At 42.3% G+C, this 27,058-nt stretch overlaps 1 protein-coding gene across 1 annotated transcript in view; it reads left to right on the top strand.

Moving 5' to 3' along the window:
* Positions 1-23,615: 23,615 nt before the first annotated feature.
* Positions 23,616-27,058, top strand: part of PLP1 (proteolipid protein 1) — a 109,217-nt gene continuing 105,774 nt past the window's right edge. The window contains exon 1 of the mRNA XM_069213525.1: positions 23,616-24,015. Within this exon, the coding sequence (XP_069069626.1) occupies positions 23,715-24,015 (301 nt within the window). The 5' untranslated portion in view covers positions 23,616-23,714. The remainder of the gene's footprint in view (positions 24,016-27,058) is intronic.

The following is a 27,058-nucleotide window of genomic DNA, read 5'->3' on the forward strand; positions in this document are numbered from 1 at the left end:
TTTTCTGAGCGATTAACGTGCTCACACTTCTTAGACAATGACAAGCTAAAGCTGGCCCCTGTCAAAATGTTAATCTCACACCATATTGTAAAATATGATAATTAGAATAGTGACAATGTTATACCAGTCATCATATTTTTATTTTAGTTTAGAAAAATAAAGTGAACACCCATTCACCGAGTGACATGCTTTATCATAGGGTTGCATCCCATCTCAGATACAAGTCCAGAATGGGCCTTATTCAGGGTATTTGATACCCTGCTAGGATGAGCTGTTCACAAGAGTGGTCCTGACGTTTTTATGCTAGCTAAAGAGGAATGTGATTGTTGAAATTGTGTAGTCAGAATTATTCATACCACCACTTTTACAAGACTATAAAAATGAGTGAGGATAATCGGACCCTAGCTTTCCAGATAATAAACAAGTTTCTGTCCACATATAATGCCTAAGAAGGACACTAGGCCTTGGCTGGCGATTGAGGTGCTATTTCGTTCCACACATCTAAAGGGGTCATTAGGGTAAGATGGCACACAGTGTGTTACCTACTGTCCTAATAGTCCTGGACTTTGTCCTAACCTGAAGTAAGAGAACATTTTAAATTGCAGGACTGTTAGGTGAGTTTAATGCAGGGGCGGTTCCTCCTCAAATGCAGAGGAGTGCCGCTCCACCTGCTACAAGTGCAGTAGGCAAATAAAAATAAATAAAATGGCATCGTAATGCCATTTTATTTCGTCAGCGCGAGTGCGAGGGCAGGGGGGGCGGGGCTGAATCCTGCAATTGCAGGATGACTGCTGGGTCTAAAGTGTGCATGTCAAATTGGCTGGCTGCCTTGAGAAGTCCAGCCCAACATGTGCACTGTAGACCCTGCAATCCAAAGATTGTGAAACAGTCATAGGATTGCTGGCACAGAGCCCCAGCCTCAAAATGAGCACTGGGTTAGCCTGCTCCAACCAATCCTGGAGCTGCTTTCATGCTGAAAACAGCATGAGAGGAGCTCCACAATTGGTTTGATTTGCATTCCACTGGGGAGGAAAGAAGTCCTTGCGTTTCCTATTCGTGGACACCAGTATCGAGGGAGAGGAGTGCCACACTGGGCATGAGCAGAATAAATAGTGAGTTTTGCGCAATTTCACCCTACTATATTTTTAGATTGCAAGCCGCCACTGGTCTGATGAGAGGATATCCAATGCTCAGGAGTACTCCAACTGCTCTCCAACTTACATAAAAATTAACACAATCCTCATGTTTCGCTGTAGATCACAAAACACCAACACACAGGGGTGATGGGGTGACCTGCAAAACCTACGAAATCACACCCTGGTGCTCATCAGCCAGTGATAGCGTGGAGCGCCTCCCAATGGCAAAGCTGTGACCGTGCTGAGGAGGGCACCGGTAATGGATTAGTGGGCTGCAGGGCTGGAGCGTGGCCTGCTTGAGTTGCCGGGATGAATGACGAAGAACAGCTCTCTGGAGCATAAAGCAGTGAGCACGCGTGGGTGAACCGGGAGGCTGCTGAGGATCGTGGTGAGCCTGCACTGCCTGGTGACCTGTGTGATACTGTCCCAAGACAATGCGGCAGCTGGAGATGCCTAATCTGGCCATGGTGCAACAATGTGACTGGAGCCCTCGAGCCTTGCCTCTAATCTGACAATCCATCCAGCAGGTAGGTTTCACACAGAATAGGGCAGTGGTAGTGTGCTTCTACACCAATAAACCATATGGCCGGCCTGCCGACAGGCATAGCCTCACAGGCCATGCTGTCCCCAGAGAGAGAAACAGCACTCTTTGCTGCATGTCACCTTGTGACAGTGTCATTGCTGCTGCAGCGCATTGTGCCACTATTGCGAGACTCCGTGGGCTAGGAACGCAGGGGGATTCCTTGCTGGTACTACACCCTACCATTCTTGATGTTGTATGCTTGCACACGTTGGCCTCCTTGCATCTGACATGCTCTACCCATCCATATTAACTGAGAGACAGAGTGGAAGGGTACTCTGCAATATCTCTGTGACACCATGTTTGTGCAGTGCTGTGTATAAAGGAACTGGGGCTCAGAAACTTTGTGTTGGGGATGAGGACCTACTTGTGCTATTGTCACTATATTGAGCTACACAAAGTTTGCTTTTTGGTTGCACTTCTAACTCTCGCCCTCTCTGTGGGTCCTGTTATCGCACCCTGCCTGTGCTGGAACCTGCAGTCTCCTACAGCTGAGTTTCTTGATGCAGTTGGTCACAGACCTAATAGACCTGAATATTCAACATTGTGCTGTTGCACTACACTGGGGAGGCTTTCAGCCTGTGGTGAGCCCTGGTTCACTCAAGTGAGCCTGGGGACAGCAATTGCAGAGTGATCCGAAATGGGACTGCTTGCCAATATGGGGAAAGAGGGCTTCCCAGCACAACACCAGGCTTCCGCCGGAGGCAAGGTCAGATCAGGACCAAGAGATGGGCTCACAGGGCCCACAGGGCATGGGCTCACAGGGCGCAACTCCCCTGGAGGCCACACTAGCAGCTATGCAAAGCAGCCTCCAGTCCATAGATGGAAAGTTAGACTCAATAAATCTGTGGCTAGATCCACAAAATTAGAGAAACATGCAGCATGCATCACAACAGCAGAACAGCAAGTCTCCACCACGGAGAATGACCTACAGTCGGTGAGCACAAAATGCCTGAATATGGATGAGGTCTTGGCAGTCATACAGGCAAAAAATTAAGATTTGGAAGTACCCTAATGCAGAATCAACTTGCACATCACTGGCATTCCAGAATCCACAAATACAGGCAAAATGGAAACTTATATAGGAACACTATTTGTTGTGCTCTTTGGAACTGAACTGTTGTCACATCTACTGGTGGGGAAGAGAGCACACTGGTTCCTAATGGCAGGCCTGATTCCGAGGGCACTTTTATCCGCAGTAATAGCACAATAGTTGAATTATCGTGATTGGGACACAGTCCTCAGACTGGCACGAAGATTAAATCACATATCAAAGAAATTAAATTGCTTTATTCCCTGATTTTATCACAGTAGTGCAGGCAGACCATTGACCATCAAAAAACAGTTGCAGAAGGCTGAACACTCTGATGCCATGCTTTGCCCCGCACAACTATGCATAGACTAAACTCGTACACAAATAATCTTCACAACTTCATGGGCAGCCAAAGACTTCCTCAAGACCATCACCCGGAAGTGAAGAGACCAGCCTGCAGAGGATACCAATGAAGATGGTGACTGACCGGCCTTACGAGATGTACCTGTGCCCTACCATGTAGCTACTGTGCCTCTCAATGACAAGCCCAGCCTTGGACATCTCATTTAAATCTGCTGACCGGAACACTGTTGTTTATCTTCTGGCCACCTCCGGTTGCTTTGAGGAGTGTTGGAAACCTGGCGGCCCCACAGAGGGAACCCCCCATATGCTCTACCTGTATGGTAATTTACTAACTGAAATACTGTTTGATGTTATGTTTTTGTTTCTGACTTCTGACAGTGGGACTGCCTTTAACATGGTTGAGATGCTGAAGTTGGTGGTGGGAGGGATGTTTCATTGTTGTTATGGTGACCATCTTAGTTTTGCTTGCCCTTATCATACTTTTGTGCATTGCGTACACTTTACCCTGATCTTCAATACAATAGTTGCCTGCATATTGTCCCTATGGCTATGCCCCACGGACATGTAGTCCTCTTAATTTGGAATATTCAGGGGCTTAATAAGTCTTGAAAAACCCAACAAGTGCTATCTTATGTAGACAAACACCATATACAGATTGCATTTTTACAAGAAATACACCTTACATGCCAGACAGAGCTAGCAATTGACTCCCGGTGGGCCGCTTACAAAATGGCTTCTTCCTATTCTTCATACTCCAGGGGTGTCATGATTAAAAAGGGAGTACCCTTCACGATAACGCTCACAGTGGTAAAACAGCAGGAATGATATTTAGCAGCACAGGGTAATCTCTGTATCACACCTGTTACTTTGGTCAATACATATGGCCCAAATGTGGATGATCCTGGCTTTTATATGACAATATGGTGTCACTTTCATACCCTATATCTGACGGCCATTATATGGGGGAGAGATTTAAACACATACCTAGACCCCATGCTTGACCGGTCTGCGGTGGCAGACTGGCATGGAAAACACTCTGCCCAGCTTATATGGGATGCCATGGAGGAATATGGAGGAGTGGATAAATGAAGACTCCACAACCCAGTTCATCGTGAGGGCATATCCATCTCATCTGTGCATGGATTGTGGTCTCTGTAAGACTACTGGCTGGTTACCCTGGGAGGTTAGTACCTGGGCAACAGAGCTTGCCCGCGTGCCCAAAACACTATCTGGCCATGCACCAGTAAAGCTAGCACTCCCACTCCGTACTCGTATACCCACCCAATTCATGTGGCGGTTTCAGGCAATGGCTCTCTTAGCCATTTTCCTCGAGGGACTCCACTTCGCTATTGTGGAATAGTTTGAAAAAACTGTTGGCTCTGTGGAGGGTGTGGATGCACTATGGAAAGCATTTAGGGTCACAATCCGGGTTGTGTGTATTAGCATGCAGGCCGGAGTGCTGCAGGCAATATGCACAAAATTGCAAAACACTGAGGACAAGCTCAGATCCCTTGAACACGATTATGAAATGAACCCTCGCCCAGGCCACCCTGGCTGCCATTCGAAAACACATCACCGCTTTTAATGAGCTGGCTACGCAGGAACTGCAATTTTTATCCAAGTGTCATAGGGCTAGGACGTACAGAGAGGGTGGGTGCCCGGGCATAGTTTGCATGAAAAGCTGATACCACTGAAAGGGCACACACATGTGCAGATCACAATTCCAGAGGGTGCAGACCACTACAATACCCTCTCTATATTAACTGATTTTGGGAACTGCTATACCAGCCTCTATGGTACCTACCATTCTGCTGCAGAAGGTGACTTGGGAGATTACCTTGAAGATATAACATTGGTGTGGCTGTCCCTAGGACAATGGGAATATTTGACACAGCCTATACATCCCAGGAGATTAAAGACACCATTCATGCACTGGCTAATGGTAAACCTCCAGGCCTGGATGGCCTCTCTGTCAAATTCTTTAAAGAATGTATTGATCTGCTGGTGCCACATCTACAAGAGGCATACACTAGGCAGACAATACTCTCTTCCTTAAGGGAAGCTCTCATAGTTGCACTGGTGGAACCAGATAAAGTGACATAGAGCTGTGAATCGTACAGACCACTGTCTTTAATTAATACTGATGCAAAGATACTGGCCAAGATATTGGCAACCGAGCTGCAACCAATGATCCCCAACTTGGTGTTGCCAGATCAATCAGGCTTCATACCAGCCCGATCCACAACACATAACTTGCGCACCGTATTCGTCCTGTTACACCAACTGAATCCCTCATTTCAGGCAGCAACAGTCCTGCTGGATGCTGCCAAAGCTGTCAGTTCCATGGACTGTGACTACATGTTCATGTACATGTTCATGATCCTGGCTCGTATGGGAGCACCTGCGGCATTCCTGTATTGGATTTGCCTACTCTACGCAGACCCACTTAACCGAATGTGTATAAATGGTCTGTCTGGGAGCTTCCCGGTCGGCAGGCGCACACGACAGGGGTGCGCCCTATCACCGTTATCATATGCTATGGGCTTGTGTAATTCGACAGCACCATGCTGCCTCTGCGCTCCACTAATGGTATCTCCTTATATGCAGATGATAGGACACTGTAAATCTGAAACCCTGCCCACACATCTGGTGGCAGTAATATTGGAATAAATTCAGTTCAAATGATACTCAGGGCTGCGCATTAACTGGTCGAAATCAGTAGTATTCCACCTAACACAGAGTACCCGATCGACTTCCACTAGAGTTTCCACTGTTGTTCCTGGGCACCAAGTAGTAGGAAAGCACATACAATGGCATGGAAAAAATGGTTTCTCTAGAGTTTGGAAAGGGATTTGGACCACGTTTCAGTTGCTGTAGTGCCACTGGTAAATTATTTATTAGAATTGCTTGTAAGGAATTTGTTGTACAGAACAATTCATTTCTATTGATCTGTGGGTCACAGTTTCGTAAACGAAGTTTCTGTCAGTCAGGATATTTTAATAAAAAGTATTTTGAGAAGATTTTCTAGTCTAATGGTCAGAAATCACTGTCTTTAATATCATCCGGATTTTCTCCTCACCACGCTGTGAAAAATCTACATTTCGTCCTCACTCTTTTCTAGAATTTATGACTGTGAAGAAATAGTAGCACATATGTGCTCTGCAGTGCCAGGCTCCATTACACAAAGGCAACAAGTATGATTCTCTGAGCAGTGTCATTAAAATATACAAAGGATGCCAAGGGAAGCCCACTGAACAGTGCGTTAGATACCCATCTCACAACCTTCAGGCGAGTTGGAAAAACACACCTCATGTCCTTTTATTAATAACTAAAATAGCATATATATGATATTATACTGGGGCATTCATTTCCACTCATTTATATACGAGGCAATCTGAAAATATTTTACAAATTAATAAACAAGCAAAGAATGTATGATATCATAGAAAACCCCAAGTTCCCTTACAAAACTATTCACTACATGTCAAAATGGACAGGTAGGCAGCCAGACGTGCATGGATTCAGGATGTTATTATACAGCACCTAAACATAAGAAAAAGGGATGAACTTTCGTTGTAATTAATGATTTTGCTGGACTTCTCTTCTCTTTGCAAGTAGATTATTATGATTAGGATTAGGATTATTTTTATCATTATTATTATCATTATATTCATCATCGTCGTCATTATCATCATTGTTAAAACTGGGTAAAAGGACATAAATCTGCTTATAAATCACTGTAGCGAGGAACATTGGAATATTTTCAGAAGTAACTTTCCTCATGTGGGCACTCAAGAATGGTATGAATCACTAGGGTGCCATGAACAACATGGTCTTTATCAATGACTTTGAACAAGCTGTACCTTGGTACAAGCATTTGTACTTGTACTGACTGCACCATGTTCTGGACAGTTGTGGCCTGTTTGTTACAAAACCAGAATGATACATAAATATGACCGGTCCCCAACAATCTTCCTATAAAGTCTTTCAAAAGCAGCCTGGGACAAAACTTGTGGAAAGCGGTCCAGTGCAGTCAATGTCACTTTAGGCTGTCAGGCATCCGAGACCACTTCCCACAAGTGTGCAATTATTAGCCTTCTTATTGCCATTGTACAAGGGATTCGTGAAATGATGTTCCATTATGCTTCACTTCATATGTGTATGTCAGGTAGGAATATATCTAGCAGCTCATGCAGCCTCACTCTGCAGGCCACTTAAGCTGAGGTTACTAAGTTTCCCTATCCTAGCCCCTTTGCTCGGTCAAGATTTTCTTATCTACCCAACTTTCACGTTCAGTCACTTGCCCTGAAGTCTGTGCCTTCAGAACCGCGCAAATACAGCAACCTGGTGGATAAATGGACACACATACAGAAAAGAATTTCCACTTATTGTGCCATCGGTTTCTACGGTGGGAGAGGCATCAAACAGTTGCATTCATACTGAAAAAAAAACAACAGAAGGCATAAGGCTACTTCTATTTGTACCGTGGCTTCGAACGCATCGGCCGAAACAGCTAACTGCCTGCTATCTAAATGCGGTTCTGCTGTTTTCATGGGGACAGATTTCAATATTGCTGAAAGTGCTACAGCGAGATTATGTGGACTTGCACAGGCAGCGAATGTAGGTCCTTCAAGGTAAAATAAATGTCTTCCAATCTCTTCAGACCTTTTATGAGACGTGCAGCAGTGAACAGGGGCAGAGTGGTTTCAGCGTGACCAGTAAGCAGGGCATTTCCACCATGTAGGTGCGCAAGAACCACCGCTTGGAAGATAGTTCTGAGTTCTACTTCGGGGTGGCCAGACTTTACTATTTGCAGGAGTGAGAGTGGAACAAGGCTTTTAAAAAAGTGAATTGCTATTAATCTCTAGTTTTTTAAATGTGGCAGCTTGAGTTATAATGTTTTGATTTTGAAAGATTTAGGTATGGAACTCCTACAGTATAACCTACCCAACATAAAAAGGGCATATATGTTGTCCTTTATTCTGGTTAAACTATCACACACGAGATCTTATCAACAAGAGAAAACCAGGATGCAAGTGCTTCACATTGACCTTATTAATGCTGTCATGCAATTCATTTAACTTATCAATTACTTTTGCAGCATTGAACACACATGTTTGCATGGAGAACAAAGAGACTTTGGGTAGGCAACCTGAGCCTATAGTCTAAACTATCTAGATTGTGTTTGAGTATGAATAGTGCTTTGCTCCCGCGATTCACACAGAATTAAAATCTTTTTCTGGAGACTACACGGTCAATATGCTATACAAGCACTACGAGTTATTTATTTAAAAATTATATATGATTAACTGAAATATTTTTGGAACAGTTGAACCAGAAAAATCCACAGGTGAGATGGCATGTACAACTGATTTGATCTCAACTTTTTAGGACCTTTGCTCATGAAGACCAGTTAGGCATCAAAGTACACACAAAATGAATAGAGAAAGCACAGCTGAATTTATTTTGATTGTATGCAAGGTCTTAAAGGCCCATTAAAACAATCCCAAGGAATATCCTATATACATAATGTAAACATATGTAATCAAAGAATATGAGTGATACCTAAAGGGTGAACCCTCATAATGTGATCAGTGAGCAAGAAGGAAATAACAACCAGGATGTCTTGTTAGAACATCAAACCAAGACTAGAGAAGACAGACTTTCATTTGTGACTACTTTTAGCACCTAGTCCCACAATATACAGGCAACATTTGTTACTACTTTTAGCACCTAGTCCCACAATATACAGGGAGTGCAGAATTATTAGGCAAATGAGTATTTTGACCACATCATCCTCTTCATGCATGTTGTCTTATTCCAAGCTGTATAGGCTCGAAAGCCTACTACCAATTAAGCATATTAGGTGATGTGCATCTCTGTAATGAGAAGGGGTGTGGTCTAATGACATCAACACCCTATATCAGGTGTGCATAATTATTAGGCAACTTCCTTTCCTTTGGCAAAATGGGTCAAAAGAAGGACTTGGCAGGCTCAGAAAAGTCAAAAATAGTGAGATATCTTGCAGAGGGATGCAGCACTCTTAAAATTGCAAAGCTTCTGAAGCGTGATCATCGAACAATCAAGCGTTTCATTCAAAATAGTCAACAGGGTCGCAAGAAGCGTGTGGAAAAACCAAGGCGCAAAATAACTGCCCATGAACTGAGAAAAGTCAAGCGTGCAGCTGCCACGATGCCACTTGCCACCAGTTTGGCCATATTTCAGAGCTGCAACATCACTGGAGTGCCCAAAAGCACAAGGTGTGCAATACTCAGAGACATGGCCAAGGTAAGAAAGGCTGAAAGACGACCACCACTGAACAAGACACACAAGCTGAAACGTCAAGACTGGGCCAAGAAATATCTCAAGACTGATTTTTCTAAGGTTTTATGGACTGATGAAATGAGAGTGAGTCTTGATGGGCCAGATGGATGGGCCCGTGGCCGGATTGGTAAAGGGCAGAGAGCTCCAGTCCGACTCAGACGCCAGCAAGGTGGAGGCGGAGTACTGGTTTGGGCTGGTATCATCAAAGATGAGCTTGTGGGGCCTTTTCGGGTTGAGGATGGAGTCAAGCTCAACTCCCAGTCCTACTGCCAGTTCCTGGAAGACACCTTCTTCAAGCAGTGGTACAGGAAGAAGTCTGCATCCTTCAAGACAAACATGGTTTTCATGCAGGACAATGCTCCATCACACGCATCCAAGTACTCAACAGCGTGGCTGGCAAGAAAGGGTATAAAAGAAGGAAATCTAATGACATGGCCTCCTTGTTCACCTGATCTGAACCCCATTGAGAACCTGTGGTCCATCATCAAATGTGAGATTTACAAGGAGGGAAAACAGTACACCTCTCTGAACAGTGTCTGGGAGGCTGTGGTTGCTGCTGCACGCAATGTTGATGGTGAACAGATCAAAACACTGACAGAATTCATGGATGGCAGGCTTTTGAGTGTCCTTGCAAAGAAAGGTGGCTATATTGGTCACTGATTTGTTTTTGTTTTGTTTTTGAATGTCAGAAATGTATATTTGTGAATGTTGAGATGTTATATTGGTTTCACTGGTAATAATAAATAATTGAAATGGGTATATATTTTTTTTTGTTAAGTTGCCTAATAATTATGCACAGTAATAGTCACCTGCACACACAGATATCCCCCTAACATAGCTAAAACAAAAAACAAACTAAAAACTACTTCCAAAAATATTCAGCTTTGATATTAATGAGTTTTTTGGGTTCATTGAGAACATGGTTGTTGTTCAATAATAAAATTAATCCTCAAAAATACAACTTGCCTAATAATTCTGCACTCCCTGTACAGTCAACATTTCTGAAACATTTGAAAACTTAAATGTCACTGGTTCAAGTCTGATGCTTGTTTTATTTGCATTCAAAAGTTGCCCAATACTTCGAGATTGTTTATCACATGCATATGCTACACAGTAGGCAACATCAAAGATTGCAATCAATTATTGTGGTTTGCCATGTGTTTAAAATAATTAAGGAATTAAGGGCCTGATTTAGAACTCAGTAGACAGGTTACATCTTCAAAGCATTTTGCTGTGCTTACCGCTACCAAAGCTTGTTGGTTATCAGCCCGGTAACCAACCCCTAACTCAATGCCGCACCAGGAGAGCACTGCCCAGCACTTGTGACCAACATCAGGAACGACCCCATGGCTGAGTTTTTGCATCCCTTTTGTCGCTGCACCACATGCATGGTAAAATTAGCACCTGTAGGGGGCCCGTTCAGCACCAAGGACAGCTAGGACAACTCTGCCCCTGGACGCCAAGGGTCAGATAAAACTGCACTGACTGTTGTCATCTGGTCCTATGGACAGCACAATCTTAACCCTGTAAGGATTCCACCCAACTCGGTTTCTAAGTGCATTTTTGCAGTCAGTGATATTTCTCCCATAGACGTCAATGCAGCGTTTAAAAGCAAGTTCTGCTGTTATTTAATATTGCTTCTAAAATCTATAACTCTAGTTACACTGATTCAATTCTGTTGGTTTTGGTGTCTAAATTAAGATAAAAATACAATCTTTTTTAACAAATTGGTGTCGTATTGGTTTTGAGTTGTGCCAATTACTTATTGTGCATGTTTTTTCTGTGAAATGCTTAATATGTACTCTAAGTAAAGCCTGACTGTTCTTAGCCACACCACCAGGACTGAGCTAAGGATTTACTAGTGTGAATTCAAGGACTATCTCTGCGGTATTGTGAAAGTATCACATGGTGAGGACTAACCCCCCACCACATAATACTCTGCTTTCCTCCAGAGAGGGTGTCTAGCAGCAGCAATGTTTACGAGTCTCTGGATTTCATATCAGTTTGCAGCCAGCCTTTTTCCCTTAAATTTGTAGTTTTTTTTCCTCCTCCAGTTCCCTCGGTACCTCCTGTTACTTTATTTCATTGATTTTGATCCATTATTTTCTCCTTTGTTGCCTCCAGTACTTGCTAACCATTTGTCTCAACTCCTGTTTCCTGTTATGGAAACCAGCACAATTCAGCCACCCACTACTGTGAAGTCTATGTTTCTTTTGGTTTCATGCAACTTTCCAGGTGTGCCTGGGGCTAGCTACAATGACACTCTACAGTCCACTAGATAAGATGTGCCTCACATGTATAACACTGTGTATTCTCTATTCCAGATAACCTTGTCCAGTTCTCCTGCTATTCAACCTGCTGGTACAGGTTTTCGCATCCCCACTTAATTTCCACTAACCATGGGTTTCTGTCACAGTTCTGGAGTTTCTATACAAGAGCAAGAGTTATATTAACCTGTAATGGGAGAAGATGGGGTTGGCCTCACTATTCAAAGTCCAACTATTCCCAAGAACATGACATGGATGGATATTCTATCCTAGAGTATTAGATGAGCATCCACCACAGACAATTAAAAGCACCCAGTATTATTCTTGAGCTATATGTGTCATAAGGCTAAATATGTACAAAGCAACAAAGTTCAAACTTCACACCATTGGTAACACCAGTCCACTACCTCTACCGCCTAGAACTAAAAATACAAAAAACTAAAATCAACCTAACACCTGGGGCACCTTTTAATCTGAAAACATCTACCAATCTTAGTGTTAGCCTCAAAGAACTCTATTTAATCTTTACAGATATCCCCCAAGGCCACCAATCTCCCAACACAAACCATTTGTCAAATAAAGGCCAGTCTTGGCAATACTCAATTGGTCCAAAAGCATAATCCAGGCATTCATGACCAGTAAACTGAATCCACTGCCACACTGTGGATTTAGTGAAAACCTGGGTAAGTGATAATGGAGCCATCTTAATTGACAATTTCCTTCCTGAGGGATTTAGGATCACCCACAGGAGAAGAGAGCCAAAACATAAAAGAGTAATGAATTCACATACCTGAACTGACCTATATCCATTTCCATTCCTTGTGTGCATAGTCACTAATTGTATAATGCATCCAAAATAAGTCTTTCATTGCTGTGGTGGTTTACATTCCACTAGCTCAAAGCTGTTTGTTCTGGAAGCAATAACGTGGACTGTCTCTCGAGGTAATACCAAAGAAAATCCATGATTTCAACTTGCAAGTCGACAGAGCAGAATGAAAATCAGCATCAGAGTGTCTTGAAAACATGAAGGCCCTTGGCCTCAGTGATATAGCTAATCATATGTTTGATGTAGTCTGCACTCATTATGAAGAATCTGATCACTTGTCAGTATTCCTACAATCATAGACCCACCATTAATTTATCTCATTTAAACTGTAGGACCATCCCATCCCCATTGCAGTCAAACTTAACTCAGAACTTCAAAATTATAAGAGCTGATGAATTTTAAGCAAACTACCATTAATTCAGAGGATCTCAGTCAACATTTGTGATCCTGAAGGATTCCTGGACAAAGTTTAGCATATAGCTTCATCTGCTCTGAAAATTTTTATTTCTATTAGAACCTGAAAACTATTCATTGGCATTAAATCTACTAACAAATGATTTCATAATGATCTAGGTGATGGTAATAAAGGTAATTAATAACTGGGGTGGATGTTTGTCCAAATCAAGTCCAATGTCCATAAAAGCAACACCTGTAACAGAAATCATTAAATATTATAACATGATTATTAGATCCCCTTATTACCAAAATCATGCCAAACAAAACTAATCCTACTACAGTATTATTATGAAGATACTAGGGTTGGTCGTCTGCACTGATCAGACCAAGGACCCCAACCCAAGTATTATATTATATAGTGGAGTAGTTCCAAATGCACCATGGCTAAAACCCAAAGATAAATAATACAGTGGAAAGGTGGCAGAATTCCTTCCAAGGTGGCAGAATTCCTTCCAAGGAACAGTTGGAAAAAAACTAATTATTAAAAAGCTGTGCTGCAGGAAGAATAACTATGTAAAGCACCTTCCAATTTGGTACTCCATAACACACCAGCATTTTCAAAACCGTTGATGTCAACTGAGGCAATCCGTCATGTTTCCTGTAACATTATGTATTTAATTTTAGAACAGCTGGGAAATTCCATTACGTTCCACAAAAAACCTTAACACAGTTTCTGCAAAAAACATTTACTGTCTCAATGTCCAGCACTACATCCCCATTTCATATGTTCCTGCTCAACATCATTACTGTTTTACTTATCAAGTGGGGTCTACCCTCAATTGCCACTTTGTATGTATCTGACCTAATTTCCACTGTATATACTCAACACACTTTAGTCTGTCTTGTTCTGAAGCATTATCTCAAGTTATAATTGACTTTCACATAGTGTGGGATCAACTGCTACTAGGGTGATGCACCAGTCTAGCCAAGACTTGCTAAAGTAACAGAAAAATAAGTCCACTCATCACAGAGAGGACAAAACACAACTCTATACCAATACAACAAATAAATAGAGAAACCTTGAACTGACAGTACTTTTTTCGGAAGAGATATATCTTCCTTCTATCATGACAATGTCTAGCCCACACTTAGGAAAATCCACATGAAATAAGAAAAAAAATAGGACACAACAATAACAATATGACAGGACAGTTGCATAATGCTCTTAGGGCCACATGTATCAAACTGTTTTGCATTCGCAAAGGGTGCGAATCGCAAAAATCGACCATTTGCGAACGCAAAAATAGTAAATATGATATATGAAAGACATTTGCAGTGCGAAAATAAGGAATCACTAAAATAGCGATTCCTTGCGACTGCTACATGATTTTGCATGTCACAATCTGCGTATTGCAAATAGCAACACATTTAGCGAATCACTATCTGCATTACGCAAACTGCGACCTAGATTTGCGAATCGCAGATAGGGATTCGCAAAATCATGACGCTATTTGCAATATGCAGATTGTGACAAGCAAATTCCATTTCGCAATGCGATGCATCCAAAATTCGCAAATATCGAATATTCGCAGAATGGCCTTTTGCACTTGCAATTTACCACAAATTTAAATCAGGTGGTAACCAGGTGCAACCTATTTAAAGAGGCCCAGAATGACTCAGCCTCTTTTCCAGAATGTCTGCACTCTACGAGAATGAGGATCCTGGCAGGTTTGAGGAGAGGGAGGAGGAGGCAGGAGCGCATTTTCACCCTTTTTGACCAGACAGAGGAGGAGATATATCAGAAGTACAGGTTAAGCTCAGCTATGATACTTGACCTGATAGCTCATCTACAACCCATACTGCAGCCCACCACACACAGGATCAATAGTATACCCTTCCATGTACAGGTATTATGCTCCCTGCTCCTGTTAGCCTCAGGGAGCTATCAAGGGGTCATAACAGCAGCAGGAGGGGTCTCACAGAGTGCCCTCTCACAATTTTTCAATGCATTTCTCAATGCCATGGTGAGCAAAATTCAACAGCACATAAGATTCCCCAACGCCCCACAGGAATTACTACAGACAAAATTTGAATTCTACCAGATTGCCCAATTCCCACATGTATTAGGTGCCATCGATGGGACACATGTAGCAATCTGTCCACCATCGGCCACCGAGTACGTTTATGGGAACCGTAAGAACCATCATTCCATGAACATACAAGTGATTGTCAATGCCTCCAACATCATAACCAATTTTGTGGCTACATACCCAGGTACCACACATGACTCGTACATCTTTCGCCACAGTGGAATTCACACAAGACTACTAGCTGGGGAGTCTGGCAAAATATATCTACTGGGTAATTTGATAGTTGACAATGTTGCATTGATGTAAATGTGACATCAGATATCACAAGTACTCATTTTACTCTCGTTTAATTCCAGGAGACAATGCCTACGCAGTGCGGGCCTATATACTGACGCCCTACCTGAGCCCTGCGAAACCAGCCGAGAGGAGGTACAATACTGCACACAGGGCAACCTGCGGTGTGGTGGAGAGGAGCTTCGGACTGCTGAAGAGCTGCTACAGGTGCATCCATAATAGTGGAGGTGCACTACAGTACAGCACAGAGACGACCTGCAAAATTGTGGCTACATGTGCTATGTTGCACAACATTGCAACAAGGGGCATACCTGTGAAACTCACAGAGCCGGACTCAGATGAGGATGGTGATCCCTTACCACCCCTTCACCAAGTAGAAAGGAGCAGTGCAGCAGAGGGCAGGCTAAGATGTGCTGACATCACACGCAACCATTTCTTATGTAAGTAATGACAACACCACTTCAATATTATGTATTTCTTTAGTTAGCACCTTTATTACCTTGACTTCAAGTAACATATGTGTCAGTAGGACATAGCTATGCACTACAGGCAAACATGTGCGAGTAACAGTATCACATTATTAGCATCATAGTAAACTGTATTGCTACATGTTAAGGTAGTCCCCTGTAGCCCTCAACATTACTTCCTACGTCCACGCGCTCCACTTGAGTGTTCAGTGGCCTCAAGCGGGTTCCAAGACAGTACTGTGTCTGGTACTGCGACGCTTAGGATCCATCACAAGGGCTGCTCACTATCCCCACCACCCAATTTGCTATTTGTAGCACTGCGTGCTATCTGCATTGCATCAAGAACATTGGTTATATGCACCAATCCCTGTGCAATGTCCTGAATGCAATGTGCCATCTCCACCTGTATGCCCACAGCACATCGTGATATCAAGGCAGTTGAGCTAGTGAGCTGATCGACCGATCTGCAGAACCCATCAAACCTTCCCATAAATTGGTGATGGCGACTACGGTGGCTGACACGCTCCTGCTGAATCTCAGTGCACAGTTCCCTAATGGCGTTTGTCAACTCCTTTGTATTTTCTGCTGCTGTATGCTGTCCCTCATTGAGAGACTCCAACTGCTTGAGCATGGATCCCATGTTTTCATTGAGTGCATCCAACTGCTTGTGCAGTAATCCCATATTGTCATTGTGAGACACCAACTGCCTGTGCATTGACCTCATTGCAGGCACTGCACTTTCAGCATGGAAGCTTCAAGGCTGCCAAAAATTGATGGGCCCTCTCCTTCATCTGTGCACTGTCTGCTTGCAACGTGACGCCTCCTGAGGGGAGTTGACTGACGCTGGGGCAGGGACTGCTGTCTTCCTGTGGATCTAGCCTCTGGGGGTGGTGTGGGGACTTCATCCAGCATTTCATCTGAGTCCAGGTTATACTCTGGGAGAGGTAACACCCTTGCCCTCCATCTAGTTGGTGCAATACTGAAGGACTCACTGGTGTTTGAGTCGGACTGTGGCTGTTTCACCATGCCCCACATTTCCACCTTCTGTCGCGTCAGGGCCTGGGACATCTATAACGACAATGTGCAGCATGTCATTTATGAATATTTCACAAAATGGTGCACAATAGTAATGAATGTACACTAACATCGTATCACTGTGAGTTTTTTGTGTTGTTCTTCTGTGTGGCTGTACACTAACTTGCTATATATGTGGGATTAGCACTTTAGGGGTGTGGACTACCACTCCCATAAGGCATTGTTGGGTTGTATGTAAGACGTGGCATGGACTACTTATCACAACACATTAAGCTAATAGCTATTTTCTAAGGGGCAGTTGTATATGCACATATGGGGATACACATCACTACTGCCCTTACCTTTGCTGGTGCTGGGTGACCCTGAGGTGTCAATGTCAGTGACACCACTGACAGCTTCAGGAAGCAGTGTGGACTCCATAATGTCTTCCATTGGTGTAGACGGTGTCTGGGTGGGTGGTCCTCCTCCGGTGCTCCTTGCTTCCTTTAGCCTGCTGGCCACACTCTCTTTGGCACAGGAACGCAAGTCGTACCATTGCTTGCGTATCTCCTCAACAGAGCACTGCGCAACACCCACTGCCCATATTTTGGTCTGGATTTCTGACCACAGTTTCCTCTTCTCACTTTCAGGTACCTGGAGTGAGTTCTTCCCTCACTGAATTTGAGCTTGCTCTTCCTGTCTCCTTTCTCCTTCACATTCCCATTATTGGCCATGTTGCTGTTTGGTCCTGGCTGGCTCACACACCTGCCTCTATGGTGCTGGGATGTGTCTCTCTGCCTGCTCCTGTGGGTGTGGCTCCTGGAAACAGCATGGGCTGACTCACTTCCTGGTTGTGATGTCATCAGCCTGTTCCGGTTTGCCGTTTTTGCAATTTGAGATTTTCAAATACCGATTCGCTAATTTTTTTGCGATTTGGTATTTGCAAGGTGTAAATTGCGTTTGCGAATTTTAAGAAATCGCCATCACCGACTCGCAATTTTGATACATCTCATTTTGCATTTCTAAAATAGCGATTTCTTAAATTTTGCTATTTAAGAAATGCAAAACAGATCTTTGATACTTTTGGCCCTTCGTACTTAAGGAAAACAAGAATATTGACTGCTTTAATAGAACAAACCACTTGCAGAGGTGTTATAAGAATAGCAACTGACAGAAAACCTTTGCCTAAAATACAAGCTCCTCCCTTCAGCTGTCTGCGGGAGTTAACTAATAATCACCCTGCTCTATCTTTCAGTCATTCATCTATAGAAAACACAAATCTTGGGGGGTTGAGTTACTTTTTAGACATAGACAACAATCTTGTTTATTAAATCAAACACGGGAGGTGGTTTTGTACAGTGCACATCCTGAACAGATGTATTTTGAGGTACTTTCATACCTGCTAATGAAGTATAAGGAGGCAAAGTGGAATCAAAATAATTGCCTAAGGCCAGACAATTTGGTCAAATGGGAAGCCAGGATTTATCCAAGGTTTTCTAGCATTAGATTGTGCAATTCAGTAACTATATGCACATGTTTTGTTCCCCCAGGCCGATCTTACACAACCCCTGACTGCCACCCTGCTGGCATCTGTGAGGCCCTCGGTCAGACCACAAACCATACTTTGTGGCACCTGGAAAGATGTCTTCAAGCACCCATGTCATAGATAGACTGGACTTGGAGAAATGTCAAGGACAATAAATGGCATAGTTTACAAGGCCAGAACAGTGTGTGAGCCAGGATTAGAGGCGGCACTAGAAGCCAGATGTGGATGATGGTCGGAAAATAAAACAACAACTGTGAGAAGGGTGAACATCACATTGGAGAGGTGAATAATATAAAAACATATTGTGAGTGCTAACATTTCATCTGAAATAATCTGCATTATGAAATGGCATCCCTCCTTCAGTCAGTACAGTGGCACCTACCAAAAGGACTGTAGAAAAATGTAATAAATTTGGCTTGTCATGCAGCACAAAACAAAAGCGAAACTAGACAAAACTAGGATGTCAAAGGTCACAAAAGCTGGTGGATGAGACACGCTGTAAGGACTTATTGTAAAAGAACAGCAGTCACTGTCACAAATGGTGACAAGAATTGAAGGCTGATTCACTCTGGACTGGCAAAAGGACCTCACACCAGGGAACCTAAGCTCATTCACAATGATTTACACCTGATGGCGACTGGTACCATACAAAAGGGCTTCTTGAATACTTGTTCAACTTTGTACCCAGGAACATGTGGGACTAAACTCCTTAAGTCATAGAATAGAGTAATGGAAGAGTAAACAGCTGCAATGTATGAAAGGAAGTATACATGGGTGGGACATGTTTTGGAAAATTTAACTTATGAAAGTAATGAGAATACACACTCTCAACATTGACTGTTTACAAACTGTGTATATGCTACCAGTATAAACGCCAATGGTACACTGCCTAGGGAGGACATTGCCTTGAATGGTCCAGTGATCGAAGCCTTGCAGTGTAGAAGGATGCATACAGCTGTTGGAGAACATTTCTAAATCGGGCACACAAACAACTCTCACAGGCATACAATAGTATTGAAGCAGGGGCCCTCATGCATCATCTCGATCTCTATAAGGGGCTAAGTCAACATATTCTGTTATCGAAAGAGAAGCTTTGGCTTGTTGGTGGGGTTTGAGATACTTTAGAAAATATTTATGGGGTACTGAGTTCATTTTGCGGATGGATCACAAACCACTGTTAAATTTGTTTTCTACTATGGTAGCTTCCAAGGCAACTCCCAGAATTGCAAAGTGGCATTATAGGCTGCAAGAGTTTAAATTTCGTATTGAATATATTCCAGGGGCAAAAAACGTTTTTGCGGATTGTTTGTCTCACCTTCCGATGGCATCGGATGCAGAGGAGGGTGAGGATGATTTTTCAGTTGTGGTTTGTACCATGTTGGACGAAAAAGAATGTGTTGGAAGAGGAATGGAGGGATGCAGTATCAAACGACAATGTTTTTCAATCATTGTGTGGATGGTTGGAAGTTGGGTGGCCCAAAACTAGTATTGATGATGGAGTTACAGTCTACAAGGAGGTTTTTCAGGAGTTGAGTCTAGTGGATGGAATTTTGAGAGGAGCAAATGTGTTGGTTGTGCCTCAGGTTATGCGGGGAAAGGTGATGAAATTGGCACATGATGGACATATTGGAATGAGTGCACTGAAGAGGAGGATCAGGGATACATTTTGGTGGCCAGGCATGGACAGGGACATCGAGCATTGGGTTAGAGATTGTTTGTGTTGTGCGTTAAACGATAAGTCACAAGTAACTGTTCCCAGTCCTGTGAAAGCGGTACCTGTGCCAAACAAGCCATGGTACAAGTTGGGTTTGGACATTATTGGACCAATGAATATGCTCAGTGACAAATGTAGATTTGGGATTATTTTAGTGGACTACTTTTCTCGTGGGCCTGAAGTGAAGTTTGTTAAGGTAGCCGACACCAGCGCTGTGATAATATTTTAACGTGATCTATTCAAGAGAGAAGGCTCGCCTGGACAATTTGTCACTGATAATGGTGTACAATTCACCTCCAAGGAATTCAGGAACTTTATTTGTGAGTGGGGTGTGGAACATATTAATACTTCTCCGTATCATCCAAGGAGCAATGGCTTGGTAGAAAGATAAAACCGTGTGATAAAGGACAATATTCTGTTCTCATTAGTGAATGGGTTGAATTGGAAGAAGAAAGTGGGAGAGTTGGTCTGGGCTCTATGTACCACTCCTAGTGTGACCACGGGGGGTCGCCATTTGTGTTACTCAGGGGTAGGTAAGCTGTGAACAAACTGGTTCGCCCGTGGATATGTCATGGGGTTGTGTCAGAAGATAAAAGGAGGAAGATCATGGATAAACGGGAAAGGGCTCAGAACAAGTATGTTACAAAGATGGAAGGAAGTGGCTTGGAGATAAAGGAAGGTGATTGGGTTCAAGTTAGGTTGCCAGGGATGGTAGTCAAGGGAAATTCCAAATTCTCATCCCCTAAAAAAGTGGTTTGTGTAAAAAGACATGTAGTTAGATTAGATGATGGTAAATGTGGAACAAAGAGAGCTTAGCTGTGCAACGCACAGAGGGACTTATTCGAGAAGGTGATAAAAAGGGAAAAATGGAATGTGATAAAAGGGATAATATCAAAGGTTCGTGTGGCAAAAGGACATCAAGGGAAAAAAAACATCATGGTTGCATGATTATGTGATGTACAAAAAAAAAGAACATTTATGAATGTCTAATTTGTCAAGTTAAAAAAAATAGTTTTTTTTTTTTGTTCGTTATTAGGGTTGGTTTTTCCATGTTAAGTTTATTTACCCTTAGTGATTGCTATTTAATGCATGTTCTGTCAATCTTGTTTAGTTTAAAAAGGGGAAGATGTGTTGTATTGGGATGAATATAGAACATGGAGTGTTAAAGGAGAACATGGAAGGTTGGGAGATTCTGGGGTTGGAATGTGGGGCAGTTGCTGTGCTGGTTATGTGTTGGCAGTTGCTGCTCCGTGCCCACCCTGTGTGTGGCATCTTTTCACTTGGTTATAAAAAAAGGTAGCAATGAAGAAAAAGGGAGAGGCTGCACAAACGTGCATGTGAGTTGAAATAAAACACCCAAGTGTGTGGAGGTCAAGGTGGAAGATCGAGAAAGGGTGGCATTACCCAAAAAGGTAAAGAAAGGAAGAAACGTATATTTAGAACCAAATTAAGTGATAGAGAAATTGTTCAATGATATTAGAGTCGCAGATGGCAAAATGTGGAATTTACAAGGGAACAGTGTTGGTCAGAAGCTCAGGACACCTTGATGATTGACTGGCGGAACAGAGGAGTTGGTGGGCAAGAGTTTGCAAATAAAAGACTGGTCAGAGGTAAGAGGATCCAGAAGAGTTAGAGACCACCAAAAAATGTCATGATTTTGTGATGCAGTTATAGGTTCTCACTTTGTCCAAATATGGGTAGGTTTCTGTGAGGCTTTATTGTATGAACTAATATTACATGTAAATAGTTGTTTATATTTTAATGTGTTTTATAGTAAGGAAGGTATCCTTTATAATCCATCTGTCTCAATATACAAGTGTATAAAATGTTGAGTTGCAGGCTTGATTTATGATCTACAAGTGAGCAGTTACAGCTTGATATAATTGTGGTTGCCCACTAGTAAGGTGCCCCATACTTTTTATGTGAAACTAAGAATGTGAAGTTCTTGTAGGCCTTGTGTGTTATCTTTAAAATACAGTAATCCGCCTCCCCACTAGGAACTCACCTCAGCTTGCTTTGTCATAATCCAAGTGCTCCACTTTGCATGGTATGCTTATGACGAAGAGCCATTTTAATATCTATGACCTTGTGCACCACCTCAAATAAGGCATTGCCGGGCCCTGGCGGGAACTGAGTCTCTTATATCCCTATATAGTATATGTAGTATCCTATGCACCGCTACGTTGGTTATGACCTATGTAATGTCACATAAATATAGATCAAATAAAATACACTTAATAAAGCATAGACATATTTCCAACATGAGGATGGGGGTAATTTAGCTCCAATATATGTTTCTTTAAAAAAAATTAATATTCATTTGTGAAGAGTCAATATAAATTAGCCTTCACAATCGAGTGCTCATTTTATCCTAACTGGGCAGCAGGCAAGCTGAGCTATGCTGATGACATGCACCACGATGGACATAAGGAGAAGACAGAGCCAGAGATGAGTGCCATCTGTACAGGTTTCTCAGTTAGTTCACAACCAGCATGTTGTGATTAGACCTATCCCCTTCCGCATCCTGCCTTCAAAACAAGAGTAACTGTACACCCTGAAAAGTCTGAAGACACTGCAACCCTACCTTCGTTTTACAAGAAGCAGTTTGTTAGCAGTGGTGCAGTCTGGAAACCTCCACATATCCCCCTTCACTGATCTGGGTCCCAAACGCTCTCCTAAAATGAACAATCATCGATTGGTTCCATTGTCTTTCACACCCTTAGAAATCACTGTGCCACAGTCCTTACTTTAACATGTATTATGTAATATACCGTGCAGTGTTCACCAATTATTAATACTCCTAGTGCTGTATTTAATACTCTAGTAGAGTGCTCTAAACCAACAGTCTGAATGCATGCAGCTTTCTGGATAAAACCTAGACTCTTCCATTAATATAATTTATGTGATTCCACAAGTTCCATGATGATACCAAGTCCAAATTGTACTGACATTTATGAAATTTTTGCTTTCAGAGAGATGCCTGCAGGAAGAATTTGTCTTTGAAAAAATATTAGTACTCTGGTACTGTATTTAATACCCCAGAGAGCTCTATAGGAACCGTTATAGAGTGCATGTATATTTCGCAATGAAGTCTAAAGTCTGACATTCATACAATCCCTCGAGATTTCACAAATTCAATGAAAATTTGAAATCCACATTTTAAGCATTATGGAATTTTCCCTTTCAGAGTGATGCAAGAGCTTGCTTTTGAAAAACATGATAATTCGGTAGTCTAAAAAAATAACACTTAATAAGGTTCATTCATTGGTGACATGAGAATTCTGAAAAACCGCAGCGTGTAGGTTAATGATGCTAATAACACTGAAAAAGTATCTGCAACAGACCTACAATTTTTTGTTGTATAACAAATGACAATAGCAAAAATGATGAACATTTCTATTGAATAGGATGAGTGCAACGCATTTTGTTTTATATAAAATACAGAGAATATCCATTTACAACTCCCAGAGAGCCGCATTGCTGCCGCACACACACCTTGGGAGACTGTTTGTAAATCTTGAACTTTCCCATAAACTCTTCCCATTATTATTTAGGCACAGACCGCGAGCCTCAGAAATGCCTGACAGACCTTTGCTCTCTGCTTTGTTTCCTCACTTGTTGCCTTACAAGCGGCTCACGAAACAAGTGCCTTTGTGTGGCAGTGATGAACTGGCCCATACAGGCTGAAGAATGGTCGGGGCCAGCTCCGCATAGGGCGAATAACCCAGCCCAGCAGGGGGCGGGCATGGGAGGAGGCACCGCGGGGGCTGTCGCTTTAAGGCGTTTGCATGTACAGCAGAAGGCTCTTTTCTTGGCTGCTCAAGAGGACGGGGTCATTCAGGCATCGAAAGTGGAGGACTCAACGCCAGAGCAGGCGCAGGAGGAGAGCGCACCGCGCATTGTGCCAGAGGAGCAGACGCCCGGGAAAAGCCAGCAAGGTTTGACAGTCAGAGCCAAAGTCATGGGTGAGTTCTGCTGCTAGCAAACACGAGGGGCCAGAACAAATCACTCGAACGCAAGACAGAAAGGAAGTGCTGCTATTTCATTTTTACATTATTGCAAATGTCATGAGGATGGAAATGAAACTTTCCAATGTAAATTTAAAAGTAAATGTTATCCAAGATGTTTGTGTCGAACCGAAGCCGAAAAGTGGACAAGAATACATTGATTTTATCGTTTTTATACTACTTGATCTATGATTATTTTTTTCTAAAAAAATAATATATGTGTATATTTGATGGTTATGAAACAACATGTTATGGGTTTATGAAACTTATGAAAAGAACAGATAACAGCAACAACAAATGGCCAGACATTTAGACTGGAGGACTAGTTAAAAAATTTATGTAAAATGCATTTGCATCCAGTTTTTCCCTACCATTGATTTAGTATCTGACTGCAAATTTAAATCACTCCCAGCTAAACTCTGACAAATATTTAAACATTTTAATAAAACGCGCCTTACAGGCCTGTACTATTTTCCATTTTGTAAGTGTAAATTGTTTAATAAAGCACTCCTGATACCCAGTGCAAAGTTATGTTGTATGCACAGATTGCGTTGCGATATAAAATACTTTTTGCAAAGGTCTGTGTCTACAGATTGAAAGTGGGTGGCTTCACTTCCTAGTTACCATACACTGCTGGGGCCGGGGACCAGAGGCACTGGAGGCTTACTGCCCTAGCCACAGCACACAAGGTGCATCATCCCAAAAGACGCACGTGCCCACCCTGACAGAAGAGGCGGGAGCTCTGGGACATTCCAGCTAACAGCACTGGAGAAACATATGCACAGCACTTGCTGTAATCCCACAGGGGCAGCATCAGCCTACACGCACATTAAATTAAAAGTCATGCAATTTCATACATTCTATTTGGATTTACATACTAATAAGGTAAAAGATGTCACACAAGTGAAGTTTGAATGACGTCATAAGAAGAGTCAGACTGCATAACGTTTTCATTATGCATGTGCATTTATAAACAGAGATAGGTAGCTATTGACAAATGCAGATGATTCGATTATGCAGATCAAACCATACCTTGTTGAACACTGTACATAACTTGGTAAGCCAGGACACACAGAGAAATGTAACAGGGAAAACATGAATGTGATACGGTAACATTCAAATAAAACATACAAGAATTCCCCAGGCGACTCTCTTTAGTACTTCTAGTGAATAAAGAGTAGAATGTTCCTTGAGCCAAATAAAAGGTGACAACGCTTCAGTCTAAAGGGCAAACTTTATTCTAAAATCATTACCTCAAGAACCACTCCTTACAGCACACATCACCATTTTAGATGGTAGAGTTAACATGTTCACCGATTTTGATTATAAAGTACCATTAGTGGTGTTCTTGCCTCTCTGTTTTGAGCAGGTGGATTGACATCCTTGAGTCGGTGACACTGGTTCCTTCACTATAACAGACCCTCATTTGTACAGCCTTCGACACACCCTGCATAACGAGAACGATTGTCATTAGAGGGTCATAAAGTATTTGTCTGGGTTTCAGTTCATTACCACTGTTAATGCAAGCAGCAAGCAGAGAGTCAAAAGTGTGTGGGAAACAGACTCAATGCAAGAAAGTTGGCAGCATCTTATGGTAACAACATTGGTGGCCACTAGGTTGGTGACAGGAACCCAGGGACCCCCATTTGGTGGAGTGGTTGCTAGTATTTTGGTATTACATATTCAGTACTTCATTTATGCCAGTGGTTGCAGGTGGAGTGCACTGGCTCTTGTTTTTGTGTATAAGGACTTGTTAGTCATCATCAACTTTGACCCGAAGCAAGACACAGGAAGGCAGAGAAAGAAGGAGGAAGAGAAACTCCTGCAAGAGTGAGGAAGTGTAAGATTGCAGACAAAATGGGATAGAATTAATACTAGGCAACCTTGGCATTCGTCAACCCTAGTATTTGGCACCATCAGAAGCAATCACCTAAGAAAACGCTTTTATATAGAAAGATCATTTTATCAATACACTTTCAGGATTAGAGTGCAGCATAAATCATGCAAAAAGAAGCACACAACTCTGGGTAATTCTCAAGTTTAGGTGGAGAGTAGCTTCTTTATAGACCACCCTACAACACCAGCAAGACTCTAAATATACTCACCCCAAACTTTTGATTTTCTAGCAGAATGTTCAAGATTTGCAAGATTACTGCAGAAATAACCCTCTTTTGCAGATATGTTCAATGTACTGTTCAGTACTTGAGCCTGTCACGAATTTCCCATGAATCCCAAGAAGTATCGACAGGTAGCTTAGATTCAGCCCATTGACCTCTGAATTGAACCACATTACATGGCTTGACACTGACAGTGATCTCCTGGTGTCAGTGATTCTCTTGTGACAAAAGGCCACATTAAGACAACACCATGCTTTACTATGAGACTGCCCTCTGCTGCCATTTAACAGTCCATGGAGTATAAACTGTAAATCACGTTTGGTTGTTTAGGGGTTATATTTAATCCCAATATGCCTTGTTATATTCCCTTCAGAGACATCTTCAAAAATACAAAATCCCCAAAATAATTGAAGAATTTTATAAAATGAACACAAAAAGTAGAGGGAATTTTGTGTCCGGCAGACAACCAGTACAGATGTTTTCTCTAGGAAACATCAAACCGTATTAGAAAGGCATACGACTACTCATATTTTAGGTTGTTAACTTTTGGGACCACAGTTCTTCATCAGTTATCCGCCGGAATCTATAGTTCATCTACTAAAGGTACAATAGCCGCAGCACAGTGACCATCGTGCGACAAAACCAAATGACACCATGGTCTGTCCAAATGCTTCACAAAATAGTTTCCTCTACTATAATGTGACGTTTAAGCATTCTAACCTCTACTAACCGATGTATGCTCATAGAAGCCACATAATGCACCTCTAAGGATTCCTCCAGTTATATTTTATAATATGTGCACATATGTGTTGTTGAATTTTGTAACTTTGTTTTCACTGTCAAAGTGTTGATATGCTGTGCATCTTAAATGATGCTCATTTAAA

The sequence above is a fragment of the Pleurodeles waltl genome, chromosome 2_1 (genome assembly GCF_031143425.1).
Source record: "Pleurodeles waltl isolate 20211129_DDA chromosome 2_1, aPleWal1.hap1.20221129, whole genome shotgun sequence".
Taxonomy (NCBI): Eukaryota; Metazoa; Chordata; class Amphibia; order Caudata; family Salamandridae; genus Pleurodeles; species Pleurodeles waltl.